The sequence below is a fragment of the Ambystoma mexicanum genome, chromosome 1q, assembly GCF_040938575.1.
Source record: "Ambystoma mexicanum isolate Mex_15411 chromosome 1q, UKY_AmexF1_1, whole genome shotgun sequence".
NCBI lineage: Eukaryota > Metazoa > Chordata > Amphibia > Caudata > Ambystomatidae > Ambystoma > Ambystoma mexicanum.
The window spans coordinates 603,106,153-603,122,382 of record NC_090922.1 but is presented as its reverse complement, the minus strand read 5'-3'; the positions used below and the strand labels follow the sequence as shown (position 1 = coordinate 603,122,382).

At 47.8% G+C, this 16,230-nt stretch overlaps 1 protein-coding gene across 1 annotated transcript in view; it reads left to right on the top strand.

The window, feature by feature from the left end:
* Positions 1-16,230, top strand: part of COP1 (COP1 E3 ubiquitin ligase) — a 1,876,694-nt gene that overhangs the window by 934,892 nt on the left and 925,572 nt on the right. The window contains exon 14 of the mRNA XM_069641145.1: positions 6,820-6,901. Coding sequence (XP_069497246.1) covers positions 6,820-6,901 — 82 coding nt within the window. The remainder of the gene's footprint in view (positions 1-6,819; positions 6,902-16,230) is intronic.

The window sequence follows — 16,230 nt, the reverse complement described above, 5'->3', positions numbered from 1 at the left end:
ATCCATCTTCCTATTCCCAGCAGGGGTTGCTTGACACAGCAGTGCGGGGCAGTGGAACATCCAGACCCGGCCAAACTGGTCCTGGCGGCCTGGTGTCTGATCAGCTGAGACTTCAGCATGCTCAATTTTCAGATGACATCTGGGACATTATTCAGCAGGCCCTTGACTTAGTCCCAGTATAAGCGCAAATGGACTAGGTTCTGCCATTGGGCCCGCAACAAATGTCTGAGCCCTGTCACCTGTACTCTGGATGACATACTGGCCTTTTGCACACCTTGCTTGCTCTGGAGTTCCGGTGGATACTTTCTGCACATATTTGGCGGCCATTGGGGCTTACAAGAATTCCCCTGAGCATGTGCTTTCGGCAGCCAACCTAGTGGTTAAAGCCCACCTTAAGGGTTTGTCAAGGCTTCTTCACCCAGAGCATAGGCCGCATCCGGTCTGGGACCTCAATGTGGTTCTTGCAGCTTTGCAATGCAAGCCTTTCAAGCCAATGGCCTCTGTGGACATCTGCTTGGTGACACTAAAAACTGTTTTATTGATGATTAACCTCTGTGCGCATGGTTAGTGAGCTGCAGGCATTGTCTTCGTGCAAGCCCTTCACCATGTTTTCACAACGACAAGGTCATCTTGCGTACTCACCCAAACTTCTTGCCAAAAGTGGTCTCTCCGTTCCTTCTGAATCAAGAAATCTACCTGTCGGTGTTCATACCGAACCCACACAGTCTGAGGCAGAGAGGGCCCTACGTTCCTTGTACCTCAATAGGGTTCTCAAGATTTATCTCTCTCTGATAAAATCCATCAGGAAGTCAGAGGCATTGTTCGTGACTTTTGGGGCCTCCACCCCTGGCTCTCCAAGGCTTCCTTCACCCGTTGGATGGTTCAGGCCATTTCGGAGGTGTACACTGCCATGGGCAAACGGTTCCTGGGGGACTCGTGCCCATGCGGTCAGAGCTAAGGCCACGGCCGTTGCATGTCAGAGACATGCTTCTTGGTATCTCATCAGCAAGGTGGCTACTTGGGCCACTCTGTCGGCCTTCTGTGGGCACTACTCGCTGGACACCGGTTCCAGGCGAGATGCAGAGTTGGTCAGGCAGTTCTGAAGAGCCTTTTCGCTTCATCCTAAATATGAGGCAGGTTGTCACAGCTTCCCCTATGTTGCTGTTTGTTGGAATCTCCCACAAGGATGGAGGAAAGCAGGCTGGACGTTTGAGTAATTAAAGTTACTCACCGTAGTGACTAGAGTACTCAAGGTCCATAGTCCCCTTTCCTCCATACGTGCCACTCACCTTCCCCCGCTAGTATGCCAAGGGCTAATATGTACTAAGAGTAGCCAGGTATCTAACCGTCCGTTGTGTTAAAAGGAGACTGAGGTGAGGCACCAGAGAGTGGGGTCTCGGCAGGGTGTTCCCACTCCCAAGGCTGCGCCCCAGTGCGTTATACTAAATTTAAAGGGGAAACTCGATTTTTTGCTGCCAAAGGTTCCGGTACTGTCCCCATGTTGGGGGACGCCCACAACGATGGAGGAAAGGAGACTATGAGTGCTCTAGTCACTACAGTGAGTAACTTTAATTTCTTTACAATACCCACTGTTTGTGTTTCCGCTGTGGGATTTGAGTTTGGTTTTGACATTTTTTATGGGAGCTTCTGCGAGACGGGTGAGTAAGCTCCAGGTGTTTTCTGTGAAACCTCCCTATTTGTTTTTCTCCAAAGAAAAAGATATTAAGAGTGGGACCCTCTTTTCTTCCAAAAATGGTCTCAGATTTTCATCTCTCTAAAATGATCCATTTTACTGTGTTTTTTTTCCTCCGCCTAATCCTTTTTAAGCAGAGGAAGGATTTCATCGGCTGGCCCTCAGCTACTATGTCTCTCAAATGAGAGAAGCTCGGAAAGATGACCAGCTTTTCCGTGGTTACTCTGGGGAACGTGCTGGCAGGGCTGTGACTAAACCGACCCTGTCAAGGTGGATCTTTCTCTGCATCTCAGAAAGACAATGATCTGGCTGGAAAGGAGGTGCCTAAGTGTCTCAGCACCTATTCTACCAGAGGAGTGGATGGCGCCTCTTCCCTGCAGAGGGGAGTCCCTGCCCTGGACATCTGCCATGTGGCAACGTGGGCATCTCTGCAAACGTTTGCTAAGCATTACTGCTTAGATTCTCTTTCATGCCAGGATGCCTGTTTTTGGTAGGGTGGTCCTTCAAGGTTGTTTGGTCATATTAGAGTCCTTGCTCTCCTTCCTGCTCCAGATCTTCACACTGCTGTGGGAGACTATCATAGATGAGGAATCTGTGGTAGAAGGAATCCATTAGAAAAGCAAATATATTCTCCAGCATGCGGTCGTCTGGCATGGATTCACATGTTCATGAATATTCCCTGTTGTCAGGCCGGGAATCCTCGTAAAAGATTAAAAAAAGTTTCACTTTCGTTTACAAACTGTCTTTCTCCCGTAAATCAATCACTGAGCCCTTGGTCATACTACTCCAGGCCAATGACTGCCCTCTCCCTAAGCCACTCCTCAGGCACCCATCTTCAGATTTTTACCGCACGTCGAAGTGTTGGGAGTCATTGTGTTTCGCTCTTAGAGCTTTCTGTGTTTTTCGTGCTTTTTTGCTAAGAAAATCCTATTTTTGTTCGATCGAGCCCGTGTGCCCTATCGTTTCTTCATCCTACTAATGGGGATCAGTTTTTCGACATCTTTCATCGCCCCTCAAGGGCGTAATCGTTGAGTGTTTCTTCTTCGAAGTTTCAAGAAGGCCATCGGGCCTACACCACATGCCGGACCATGTCAGAGGAGGACGACGACTGGGGCCTCCCTCTTCAATCCCTGCACCAGCTGCAGTTTTCAGAATGTTTTCATAGAGGACAAGCATTCTCAGTTGCTTTGTCTTCATCCGACACACAAGGATGAGGATTGCAAGATCTGTCTAGCTTTACCAAGCGCACTATGAAGGATCGACACATCAGACTGGCGCGTGGTTCAAAGCCATGGCCCCTTCCCGGTGTGCTTCACAGGGGCATGCCTCATCTGGATCCAGCCAGTCAGAGCGGACTTCTAAGTACTTTGAGTGCACTCCATCCATGGGGGCCCAAGATGAGGCCAAGCACCGCGAGTCCGGTGTTGTTGGGGTCACCGCGCAAGCAGGTCCTGCGACGGCCAGGGCGCGCTCATCATTTCCAGCGGTCTCAGTCTCCAGCCATTGCTCCAGCTCTTCATCGAAGAGAAAGTAAGCTACTCCGGGGAAGCTGCAGAGGAAACCGGAGAAGGCCAAACAGGACAAGGTGTCCGACCTGCCTGTGAAGACCCAGGTGATACAGGCTAAATGGTCCTCATCTATCGAGCTGGTGCTGGCCGCCCTTTCGAAGGCTACCCATACGGCAGCCAGGGTGGCTCTTCCTCCCAGGCGGGAGGCTTCGGCCAAACCAGCGGAAAAGACACCAGAAAAGAGGATGCTGTCCCTTAGCCCGAGACGACCCCTCAGGACCCAAAAAAGGGTGCGCGGTGTAGAAGAACTCCAGGGCACAGATCTTTCTTCTTCCGACGTGGAAGACGAGGGTTACATCCACACCATCCCGGAAGACGTTGGGGATGATGACAATGATGGGAACGTCGAAGAGGTAGTCACAACTGGAGGGGGCAGCGATGATGTCGGCGGGGGCAATGACATAGGCGCGGGGCCCAGCGATCCTACTCCCCAGGCACCTCCCAGAGTTGTTGCATGACATTCCATCGAGCCTCCACACGCTGGTGTTGGAGATGAAGAAGAGGATGCCGACGGCACCACCAATGGTACCACCAGCGGCGACCCCGTTGACACCAGGGCCACTACCGCCAAAGAAAAGGAAGAGGCACCCTACGCCTCTGCTCCAGCCGCTAGTGCCTTCCCCTCCTAGGGATACGGGGACGGACACAGTGACTACAGACACCAACGGCGGCATCTCTCCACCTCCAAGGGCTTCTCCCCCGGACTAAGTGGGATCCTTCAACTCCATGGGCGCCCGCGCATCAGAACTCTTCCAGCTCATGCCGGAGGAGACGAAAACTGAGGGCTTCCTTTATCAACGCCTGGAAGCGAAAAGGAAGACCATTCTGGCGGTGCCCAACCTGGACGACGTCTGGGATGAGGGTCTGGTGCTGATGAAAAACCCTGCCTCAGCACGGTCACCGACTCTCTCAGCTGGGAGCTGCACTCTTGCCACAAGTGGGAGCTTTGGCAGGATCAAGTGTGTACAGCCCCTTCCTCCGGTGGGGCAGACCCCAGATCGATTTATTTGCGATGTCGACAAACACCAAGTGCCAGAGGTATGCCAGCAGGTTCCTCCAGTCGAGCAGTATGGGGGACGCATTCTCCTTCCCCGGATGGCCTGTTCCCTCCATTGCCTCTACTACTAGGAGTCATCAGTCAACTCAGCGTGTCAGCGGCACCTCCAGTCAAGCTACCAGTGGTCGCGGACCTGCTCGCCAAGGAATGAGGTGTAATCCTGCACCACAACCCAGGATGGCTGAACCTAAAGGCCTGGCTCCTGCAGCATTATAGTTTGGTGGGTATGAGCTACCGGCGGACTGCAGTGAGATTCCTTGCCATGGCGTTGTCAACTCTTAAGTGCTACGGGTACAAATGGAAGCGTTAAGTCACTTGGTGCCGCTCGCAGAAGATTAACCCTCTGAGAGTTACGCCCCCCCAAGTCCTACCATACTTGTTGTCGTTGGCTAAGTCGGGGCTGGCGCACGCCTCCATCAAAGTGCATCTAGTGGCCATCTCCCGCTACACCAGGTCTCCGGGGCGGTCTTCTCTTTGGTCACACCGTCTAGTGAAGGAGTTCATTAAATGACTGTTCTGATCGTTCCCGACGGTGAAGTCTCTTGCCCCTGCGTGGGAACTCAACGTGGTGCTGACTAGGCTCATGGGGGCCCCCTTCTAGCCTATGCATCAAGCTCCTCTCAAGTTCCTTTCTTGGGACACAGCTTTCCTTGTGGTCATCACCTTTGCCAGGAGAGTGAGTGAGATCCAGGCCCTGTCATGTAAACAGCCCTATTTGACTTTCCATGAGACGAGGGTGGTGCTGCGGACATACCCCTCTTTCATGCCCAAGGTTCCTTCAGAATTTCATCTCAACGAACCCTTGGTGTTGCCTGGGTTTTTTCCGACACCTTAGTCGCCGGCTGAAAGGACTTTGCACGAGCTGGATGTGGCTCTAGCGCTGAAGTTTTATATGGCCCGCACAAAGAGTTTCTGGAAGACCTCTTTGCTTTTTGTGAACTTTGAACCATGGGAAGGCCTTGTCCAATGCTTCTATCTCCAGTTGGCTCTCCGGCTGCATCACTCATTGTCACCGGTTGGCAAACCGACCACTGCCTGGCCGTCCGAGAGCCCACTCTACCAGAGCGATCGCTGCTACGACTGCGTTTCCTGTCTGGTGTGCCCCTGCTAGACATCTGCAGGACTGCTACGTGGAGGCGTACGCACACCTTCACGAAATTCTACTGTGTCGACAGGGATTCCAGGGAGGAGGCCAGGATCAGCCAAGCAGTGCTACACAACCTGTTCACTTGAAGGTGAGCCTGCTGAGGAAGTAAGAGTAATTGCTTCTGTTGAGCCTTGCCACCTTCTGTGGTTGTGTATGTATGTACTGCTATGTATTCTTTATTCATGAGCATGTGAATCGATGCCAGACCCTATGCTGGAGAAGGAACAAGTTACTTACCTGTAACTGCTGTTCTCCAGCATGGGTCTGGCATGGATTCACATGCAAACCCTCCCTCCTGCCCCTCTGCGGCTCTTATTGGTCATACTGCCACTTGACATGCTACCAAATCTGAGGACAGCTGCTTGAGGAGGGCTTAGGTAGAGGGCAGTCATTGGCTCGCGGCAGTATGACCCAGAGCTCAGTGATTCATTTACAAACTGTCTTTCTCCTATAAACCAAAGTGAAACTGTTTTTTCTTTTACTGAAGATTCCCCGGCTGACGGGGAATATTCATGAGCATGTGAATCATTGCCAGACCCATGATGGAGAACAACAGTTACAGCTAAGTACTTGTTCTTTACCCCTCCTTAATGTTCTTTCTGATTGATGTTCCTCCCATGGATTCCTTATCATCCTCATCACCTTCCCCTCTTGGCAGGTAGCCAGTAAACCAATGCTTCTGCAGTCCCTTAGCGTCAGAGTGCTAGGGAGAATGGTTGGAACTGAGGTCACAGGGCGCGGTGCCTCAATATATACTGTCCCCAACGTCATGTCCTGCATGTAGAGGCACCGGGTGGAGCCGTTCTGTGCCCCCTGATGGCAGAACATTTTCAGAAGAACAGCTGGACTGTGTTTACAGGATATCAGAAATGGGCAATCCGGGAGGAATATCCATTTGAAAGAACATTACCGTGAGTTAAGTAATTTGTTCTCCATGTTCCTTCAGTGGCTGACCATGGGGGTAAATAGGTGGCACTGAAGTCAGGGGGCACGGCATGCTCTATATGTAAGACGCATGGCGTCAATGGTTCTGATGACAGTCTGTACAGAGCTTCACTCTGTCCCCTGGAGACTGGAGACGTTTCTGATGGTCAGAAGGTGCTGGGAAGATATCCAAGATGTAGAGCCTGGGAAAGGTGTGTTAATTATAAAGAACATTACCAAAGGTATGCAAATTGTTCTTTCAAAGTATTTGGTTTAGGAATCTGCTTTCATGTGTCTTTCACGTGTATGTTATAGGTGAAATAAAAATGCAAAATCTTATGAATGGCATTTTAAAAGAAAAATATTTAAAGGTTTTCATATGAAACAAAAAGTCAGGGATATTTCATTAGAATGTTACTTTCTTTTTCAGGAACATGAGAAGAGGTGCTGGAGTGTTGATTTTAACCTCATGGACCCCAAACTTCTGGCTTCCGGGTCAGACGACGCAAAAGGTACTTTACCTGCAGTCTGTTATGCTGCATGAGATGTAGTTTCCATCAAAGTTACTTGAAAGTCAGGAAATTGGAAAGCTCAAGTATACACTAGAAAATTTGAACTATAGATCTACAATGTCAATAGTGCAAAGGTTAATTCATGTAGATCAGCTTGGTGCTGAAAGGTTCAGTTCTTTTTTTAATCCACAGTTTTGAAAAAGTATTTTCTGCCCTGGGCGTTAAAGGGCTCATATAAGGGTCCAGTGGCTGAAAAGGCTCAGGTGTGGTGTTTTAAATGAAAAACAAAGGCAAAGGAAGAGCGCTTGCATGCTGTAGATGAGCTTTAAATGAAAGAAAGTGATGAGGTATAGAGGCTTAAATGCTCAGATATTGGTTTCCAGGGAATCATAGTCTCTGGTGCATGGGCCAGTTACTGCGAGTCCTTGGAATGCAAGGAAGTAGTGATTGGGTAGCAATGAAGGAAATGTTATGTTTGGTGTGTTAAGAACCAGAAAATATACATTTTCTCACAAAACAGCATCCTTCCTTTCTGTTACTGGTGCATTCTCAGGTGCCTCTAGACATAGTCATGTTTACCCCTTTACCATAAATGAGGGCAAGTTACCATGGATTATCCAAAAATATACATATTTTAATACTTATCAAAATCACATCAATAGACAATACATTTGTTTAAAAACAACAACATGATCATAATTCATTCTTACATTGACCTATACACATACACATGTGACTCATATGGCAAAGAACGAGGCACATCTAATTCAGCCCCTTCTGTGCTTTAGCAGAGAGCCACTTGATATCTCTCCTGAAAACCTGCCCAATGGTACCCCCTTAATTTAAGAGGGCAAGAAAAGGTTCCTACACTTCAAAAAATGTGTTTCTAGAACCAACAGTAATTCTTGGAAAATGCACATAAATTGATTCAAATTGCATTCCTTATTGGTGCTGTCTTCGGGGCACTTATTCTTTTTTCATGTGTTCATATTCATCGTATGACATCACAATATTTGGCCATATTCCCAACATTCTACAAAAAAAAAAAAGAAAGTAATCTTAATACCATGGTTACTGTAACTTGTAACATGTCAAAACTCTTGGGTCACCCATCACATCTTCACCTTCATACAATTCTAAACAGAAGAATTAACTTATTTCTGGTATCATCATTACCCGTGAGCGAGTGTTTCCCTTAAATTGCTCTATTCAATAGTTTCTGAATTGGAAGCACAAGCTGTACCTCTCATGTTTTTTAGTGTACCATTTTACTAATGGGTACTATTTAGTGTTACCGCTTATGACAAGGCACTATTATTTATCTTTACCATTTACAAACCTGCAATGGCCTGGTTTTTCTTTTCTAGCGTACACTCGATAGAAGCAGCTTGGTTTGTACATCCACTCCATGGGCAAATACTGCGGAGGGAAAAGAAAAGCCATTTACTCTATGTACGAGTTAAACTAAGCCATTTACTCTATGTGCAAGTAAAGACTAACTGCACCCAACACCAGAACGACACTGGGTCAAATAACATGTGCTTACCCGCTACACTTGCTCATGCAGGGACTCTTTTGTTGACGAGGCGAGCAAACCGCTTTGCCGCATGTCACAGTCAGGCGTCTTTAAGGCGCATGTCTTCTGGGAATTACATCCCCCCCAGGACCTGATGAGACATCCGTAAACTGGAAATTAAATCTCACTACTTTAGATTCATAGAGGCAAAGTCTATTTTGTGCTTACACCTCACCTACAAACGTCTGATTACTCCACCAGCAGCTCGCTTCCTGTAGCAGCGTGTCACCTGACTTCAGGGCTAGCGGGACGTACTAAACTCCTAGCGTGATGCTTAAAATAGAGTGTTCTGCGGTGACGTGAGATGAGACCACAGATGTATTGTGGGTACGTGTCTTTAAAGACGTGTCTACGCCCGCCATCTTGAAAGGGGGACAACTTCATGTATTCCCAATCACGTGAAGTTATAAATACATCCATCTGTTGAACTTTGGACGTAGGATCCATGAAACATAGGATCCATTAAATGTAATTACATGGGCATATATTCAGTTCTCAATATTTTATAAAATGCAAAGGATGCCCAAGCCGCGTTGTGAATACATATTTGCAGCGTGTAGACGCCCGCCATCTTAAAAAAGGAATCTCCATTTGTTACCCTAATCTAATGTGTCTGAGATATTAACCCCCTAAAAAACGACTATGCAGATGGTTTCTCAATTATTTTTTGTGATGGATCAACAAAGCCCATTCAATGGAAATATTCAGACCTTCCTTAACGGTGTTAAGAGAATAAATACATTTTTGTTCTGCCTGCCTTAGTTTTAGGTCTCTACTGCCCCCTCTCGGTTTGGGAAGAATTGTTTCAATAATGAACCAATGGATGTCATCTGAGCTGTGTTTGGCAGACTTAAAAGGTGCTACTAAAGGTTTTTCCGCTATGCCATTTTTTACGCAGGCCCTGTGTTCGCTGATCCCTTGCCGTATAGGTCTCTTAGTCTTTCCAATATAAAGAAGTCCACATGGACATCTTATGGCGTACACAACCCATCTTGAATTACAGTTGGTGAAGCTTTTTAAGTTCCATCTTCTACCTTTCAAGTCAACACTCTTCATGTTGGTGGTCAAATTGCACACATAGCATTTACCACATTTAAAGTGGCCTACCACGGGTGGTAAATTCCAGAGCGTTAGTTGAGTATTATTGCTCCCAAACCTTGGATGTTCTATATGTGTGGATCAATTTATCTCTTAAATTAGGCATACGCCTGAATGCAAAACGTGTCTTGTTGATAGCAAACTCTTCGGTGTTAATCATATTCCAATGTTTAAGTATGCATCTTCGAAGGTCGTTGCTAATGGGCGAGAAAGTGGAGACACAGGTTATTTTATCTTCCTTCACTCGTGGTTGTGTCACCAGACAGTCATGTCTATTGGTATTCCTTGCTCTTTTCATGGATCTACGAAGAATGTGTGAGGGGTAACCTCTGGCTTTTAGTCTGGCAGACAGATCTTTGCTATTTATATCAAAGTCCTCTTTCCGGCTACAGTTCCTTTCGATACGTAAGAACTGTCCAAAAGGTAGATTTTGTCGTAAGCTTTGCGGATGGAAGCTATCGAAAAGTAATGAGGTGTTTTTGTCCGTCACTTTTCTAAATAGCGTGGTGCCAAACTTGTTGTTATCGCCTTTATAGATCTCAAGATCTAGGATCAAAACTTTGTCGACACTTGAACTCATTGTGAAATTGATACACGGATCGTGAGTATTTATCCAAGACAGGAAAAGTTCTAGCTCAGATTGATTGCCTCCCCATAACATAAATACATCGTCGATGTATCTCACCCAGGTTTTCATAAGGTGTTTGAATGGGTTGTTCTCCGCATAGATGGAGTGTACCTCCAGATCATCCATAAAAAGGTTCGCCAGATCTGGGGCGAAGGTCGAACCCATACTCGTACCATGTTGTTGTAGGTAGTATGTGTCCTGTTCTATAAAGAAATTATTGGTGAGAGCGAGTCTTATACATTCCAAAATGAATGCTGAAGGAACAGTTTTATTATCTCTCTTCTCCAAATATTTTTCCATTCTGTTGACACATTTCATCTGAGGGATGCTCGTATATAGAGCCTCGACATCCAATGTCACAAGTATGTCTTCAGCTCTTACTTCTATGGTGTCTAACATCTTAATCATCTGGGTAGTGTCTTGGATATATGAACGCATTATTTTCACAAATGGTCTCAAAAAGAAATCAGTATATATCGAAAAAGATTCCAAAATGGATCCAATGGCTGCCACAATGGGTCTGCCTGGTGGATCGCTCGGATCTTTGTGGATCTTAGGTAGGCAGTAAAATGCTGGTGTCACCAGCTGTAATTCAAAATGGGTTGTGTACACCATAAGATGTCCATGTGGACTTCTTTATATTGGAAAGACTAAGAGACCTATACGGCAAAGGATCTGCGAACACAGGTCCTGCGTAAAAACCTTTAGTAGCACATTTTAAGTCTGCCAAACACAGCTCAGTTGACATCCATTGGTTCATTATTGAAACAATTCTTCCCCAACCGAGAGGGGGCAATAGAGACCTAAAACTAAGGCAGGCGGAACAAAAATTGATTTACTCTCTTAACACTGTTAAGGAAGGTCTGAATATTTCCATTGAATGGGCTTTGTTCATCCATCACAAAAAATAATTGAGAAACCATCTGCATAGTTGTTTTTTAGGGGGTTAATATCTCAGACACATTAGATTAGGTTAACAAATGGAGATTCCTTTTATAAGATGGCGGGCGTCTACACGCTGCAAATATGTATTCACAACGCGGCTTGGGCATCGTTTGCATTTAATAAAATATTGAGATAACTGAATATATGCCCATGTAATTACATTTAATGGATCCTATGTTTGATGGATCTTATGTCCAAAGTTCAACAGATGGACGTATTTATAACTTCACGTGATTGGGAATACATGAAGTTGTCCCCCTTTCAAGATGGCGGGCATAGACATGTCGTTAAAGACACATACCCACAATATATCTGTGGTCTGATCTCACGTCACCGCAGAACACGCTATTTTAAGCATCGCGCTAGGAGTTTCGTACGTCCAGCTATCCCTGAAGTCAGGTGACACGCTGCTACAGGAAGCGAGCTGCTGGTGGAGTAATCGGCCGTTTGCAGGTGATGTGTAAGCATGAAATAGACTTTGCCTCTATGAATCTAAAGTAGTGAGATTTAATTTCCAGTTTTCGGATGTCTCATCAGGTTCTTTTGGGGGGGGGTATTATTCCCAGAAGACATGCGCCTTAAAGCCGCCTGAAGAGTGACACACGGCAAAGCAGTTTGCACGCCTCGTCAACAAAAGAGTCCCTGCATGAAGCAAGTGTAGCGGGTAAGCACATGTTATTTGACCCAGTGCGGTTCTGGAGTTGGGTGCAGTTAGTATTTACTTGCACATAGAGTAAATGGCTTAGTTTAACTCGTACATAGAGTAAATGGCTTTTCTTTTAACCCTGCAGTATTTGCCCACGGAGTGGATGTACAAACCAAGCTGCTTCTTTCGAGTGTACGCTAGAAAAGAAAAACCAGGCCATTGCAGGATTGTAAATGGTAATGACAAATAATAGTGCCTTGTCATAAGCAGTAACACTAAATAGTAAGTAAAATGGTACACTAAAAACATGAGAGGTACAGCTTGTGCCTCCAATTCAGAAACTATTGAATAGAGCAATCTAAGGGAAACACTCCCTCACGGGTAATAATGATACCAGAAATAAGTGAATCCTTCTGTTTAGAATTGTATAAAGGTGAAGATGTGATGGGTGCCCCAAGAGTTTTGACATGTTACAAGTTACAGTAACCATGGTATTAAGATTACTTTCTTTGTTTGTTTTTGTAGAATGTTGGGAATATGGCCAAATCTTGTGATGTGATACGATGAATATGAACACATGAAAAAAGAATAAGTGCCCTGAAATCAGCACCAATAAGGAATGCAATTTGAATCAATTAATGTGCATTTTCCAAGAATTACTGTTGGTTCGAGAAACACATTTTTTGAAGTGTAGGAACCTTTTCTTGCCCACTTAAATTAAGGGGTACCATTGGGCAAGTTTTCAGTAGAGACATCAAGTGGCTCTCTGCTAAAGCACAGAAGGGGCTGAATTAGATGCACCTCGTTCTTTGCCATATGAATCACATGTGTATGTGTATATGTCAATGTAAGAATGAATTATGATCATGTTGTTTTTAAACAAATGTATTGTCTATTGATGTGATTTTGATAAGTATTAAAATATGTATATTTTTGGATAATCCATGGTAACTTGCCCTCATTTATGGTAAAGGGGTAAACATGACTATGTCTAGAGGCATCTGAGAACGCACCAGTAACAGAAAGGAAGGAAGCTGTTTTGTGGGATAATGTATATTTTCTGTGAATTTGTCCTCACCCACACAGCCCCTAAAAACAGGACTCTGTAGCTCTAGATAAGCTGACGTGTTAGGAACCAGACAGGAGAGAGAGGTTAGCTCATTGGAACTACATCCGAGATCAGGGGCAGGCCCATTTGGTAAAAGGGGGTGATGTAAAGTGCATGAAAGGTTTGAAAAGGCTTAGGCAAGTGTTGGGACCGTTGCTTCTGCAGGTGTGGCAGTTACGAGATGCTTGCCAACTACCTCAAGAGGATTTTCCAAGGAATTCTCTTAAGATGCTTGCAGCCCTTGGGGCTACCCCTCTTTGGAAAACATAGGCTGGAGAGATAGAAATTATATTGTCAATATATCCTACATACAGCATATTAATTGTATTTTCCCTTGCATTGTTGAGTGAAATCCATCAATGACTAATTGAATTTTCTAATACAAACCTGCCCTACCGTTTTGCAATGCTCCTTTTGGCTAATGATACAGCCTAGTCAAATGGAATGGCCTAATATTCAAAGAGGTTCATTCTCCTTTAGAACTTAGACACATTTCCCCCTTGTAGAAGAGCGACATATCCCACCATGGAAAGTTTACCACTTTCTCCAGCATGGGGTCTGGCATGGATTCACATGCTCATGAATATTCCCCGTCGTCAGGCTGGGAATCCTCGGTAAAGAAAAAATCAGTATTAGTTTCGTTTCTTATCTGTCTTTCTTAGTAGTAATCAATCACTGGTCTCTGGGTCATACTGCCCCCAGCCAATGACTGCCCTCTCACTAAGCCCTGCTCCTGGCAGCCATCCTCAGACTTTTACTGTACGTTCAAGTGTTGGGAGTCCTCGTACTATAGCTCTCGAGCTTTTACTGCGTTTTGCGATTTTTTTTTTTTTTACTTCAAAGAGTTTAATCTCATTTTTACGGTTAATCGAGCCTCAAGCTCCACCGTTTCTAGTTTCTACTTCCGATCAATTTCGGAATTTTTCTACGCCCATCAATGGTGACGTTTTAGTCGAGTTACGCTTCTTGGAGGATTCCAGAAGTTTGAGGCCTACCCCACGGACATGGCCCAGGAGAAAGGAAGCTCGATACCCGGATCCAAGCTGTTTAGGAACTGCCCTGGATGCGGAATACAGAATGTGTTCAAGGAGGACGAGCACTCGAGGTGCATCTACTGTCTTCACAAGGACCAAACGCACGTGGAGAAGGACTGTGCGTTTTGCATGAACATGTCGGATCGGACTATGAGGGATCGTCTGACCCATTTCGCCAACTGGCTGGAAGGCAAGAGCCCAGCAGGTGAGAAGAAGTAGAAGTCTGAACGGTCTTCTAAGTCCTGTGAGGGCGCCCCGTCGACGGGGGCCCAACGGAAGGCAAAGCACCGCAAGTCCGCAGGCACTGGGAGCGCCGAACAGTCGGGCTCCTCGGCTGCCATGCAGAGGGCACCTTCACCGACGCCATCAACCACGAGCCAACGCTCTGGGTCGGGGAAGAGAAAATCTGAGAACCCGGCTAAGCTTCTGGAGAGGCCCCGGTCGATCTCAAAGGAACCGGCCGAAGGGGAGCGAGGCAGTGACCCTCCCCCTAAGGTGAAGGCCTCGAGCACGTCCAATGTGGTGAAGGCCTTGATTCAACCGGCCAAGGCCTCTATTGAGGGAGTTGCTGCGGCCCTGGCGAAGCCTGTGCAGGCTACCCCAGTGGAGGTGACCTCGGGGCCCAGAGTTTCCCTGCCTCTGTGGAGGGAATCCTCTTTTAAGACCATCGAGAAGACCCCCGTGAAGACCCTGGTGGAAAAAGAGGGGGGGGGGGGCCGGTGGCCGTTATAGCTGGTCGAAGTCGAAGAGGGACTCGACAAGAATTTGGAAGAGGCCCGGTCCCATGGGAGGGATCCCGACGAGGGGGACGCCGAGAGCGAGGGTGGCGACGACGAGGCTCCTGTGGAGGAGGAGCAACCATCGCGCCCATCGCAGCCCGAGCCACAGGACAACTCGGCAGCCATTTTGACAGCAATCCAAGCCTTATACACGGAGGTAAGGACGAGATTGCCCCTACCCCCGACGGGCGACCCAACTGAACCGGGTCCGTTGGGGAGCCTTCCAAACAAGAGGAGGATTCATCCATCCCCGCCCTTTCACCCCTCACAGCCCTCTCAGCCTTTGTCTCCTTCCCCGGTCCTGAGGGATGACACGGGAACAGATATGGCCACGACGGGGACGGATGACGATGGTGGTGACGACGTGACTGACCTCCCGTTGCCGATTCCTCAGGCATCCCCGCCCAACGAAATTGGGTCCTTCCACGCCATGATTGCCAGGGCGTCCAAGCTTTTCCAGCTCTGCCCCGAAGAAAAGAAGAAGGAAGGCTTCCTCTACCAACAGCACAAGGCCAAGAAGAAGACGGTCCTCGCGGTGCTGTTGCTGGGTGACATCTGGGAAGAGGGACTTGCTCTCATGAAGAACCTGTTCACGACGCCTGCCAAGATGGACTGGTACGAGAAGAAGTACCGGGTCCCCAACGGCGCCCCTTTGTGCCTTCGAGCACAACCGACCCCGGATTTGGTCGTCTCGGCAGCGGCCAAGAAGAAAAGCAGGGGGGGCATCGGCTTCAACTTCCCCGCCGGACGGCGAGGGAAGGAAACTAGATGCCATGGGACGAGTCATCTCGTCTGCGGCGATGACGATTAAGGCGGCCCACGCCCTAGCGATTGTGGCCCGCTACAACAGGGAGTTGTGGTACAAGATCGCTCCCCTGTTGGACTTCCTCCCGGACGACAAGAGGGCAGAGGCCCTGGCGATCCTACAGGAGGGTGAAGTGGCGTCGGACCATGCCGTAACGGTGGCCACGGACATTGGCGACACTGGTTTCTGCCAGTTGGGCAACAGCGTTTGCCTTCGCCGGCGGGGGTGGCTCAAGGCGACGGATTTCCGCCAAGATGTACAAGCCAAAGTTTTGGACATGCCCTTCGACGGGAACAATCTGTTTGGGAAGACAGTGGATGAGTCCCTTCAGGCCATCAAGGACGACACGGAGACGGCTCGGGCCTCGGGAGTTCTGCAGTAGCGACGGCCGCACTTTCGGAACTCCGGAGGCAAGCAAGGTGCCTCGAAAGGGTTCGGCGGCGGCTCCTCGACATACCGTCAGGCGGCCCATTCCTCGTCGCAAGAAGCCTACAGGGGACAAGGCAAGTCAGGAGAATCGCGCCGTCGTCGCCAGGGAGGCCAAGGCGGAAAGGCCGCCGCCAAGCAAGACTGAACTGGCCGTTGCATCGGGCCCCCATCGAAGCACCCCGGTGGGAGGCCGGCTGACGAAGTTCGTCAGCGTATGGGAGTCCATCTCCACCGACTGTTGGGTGCTGGATGCCCTGGCCCACCGGCACACTTTGGAATTT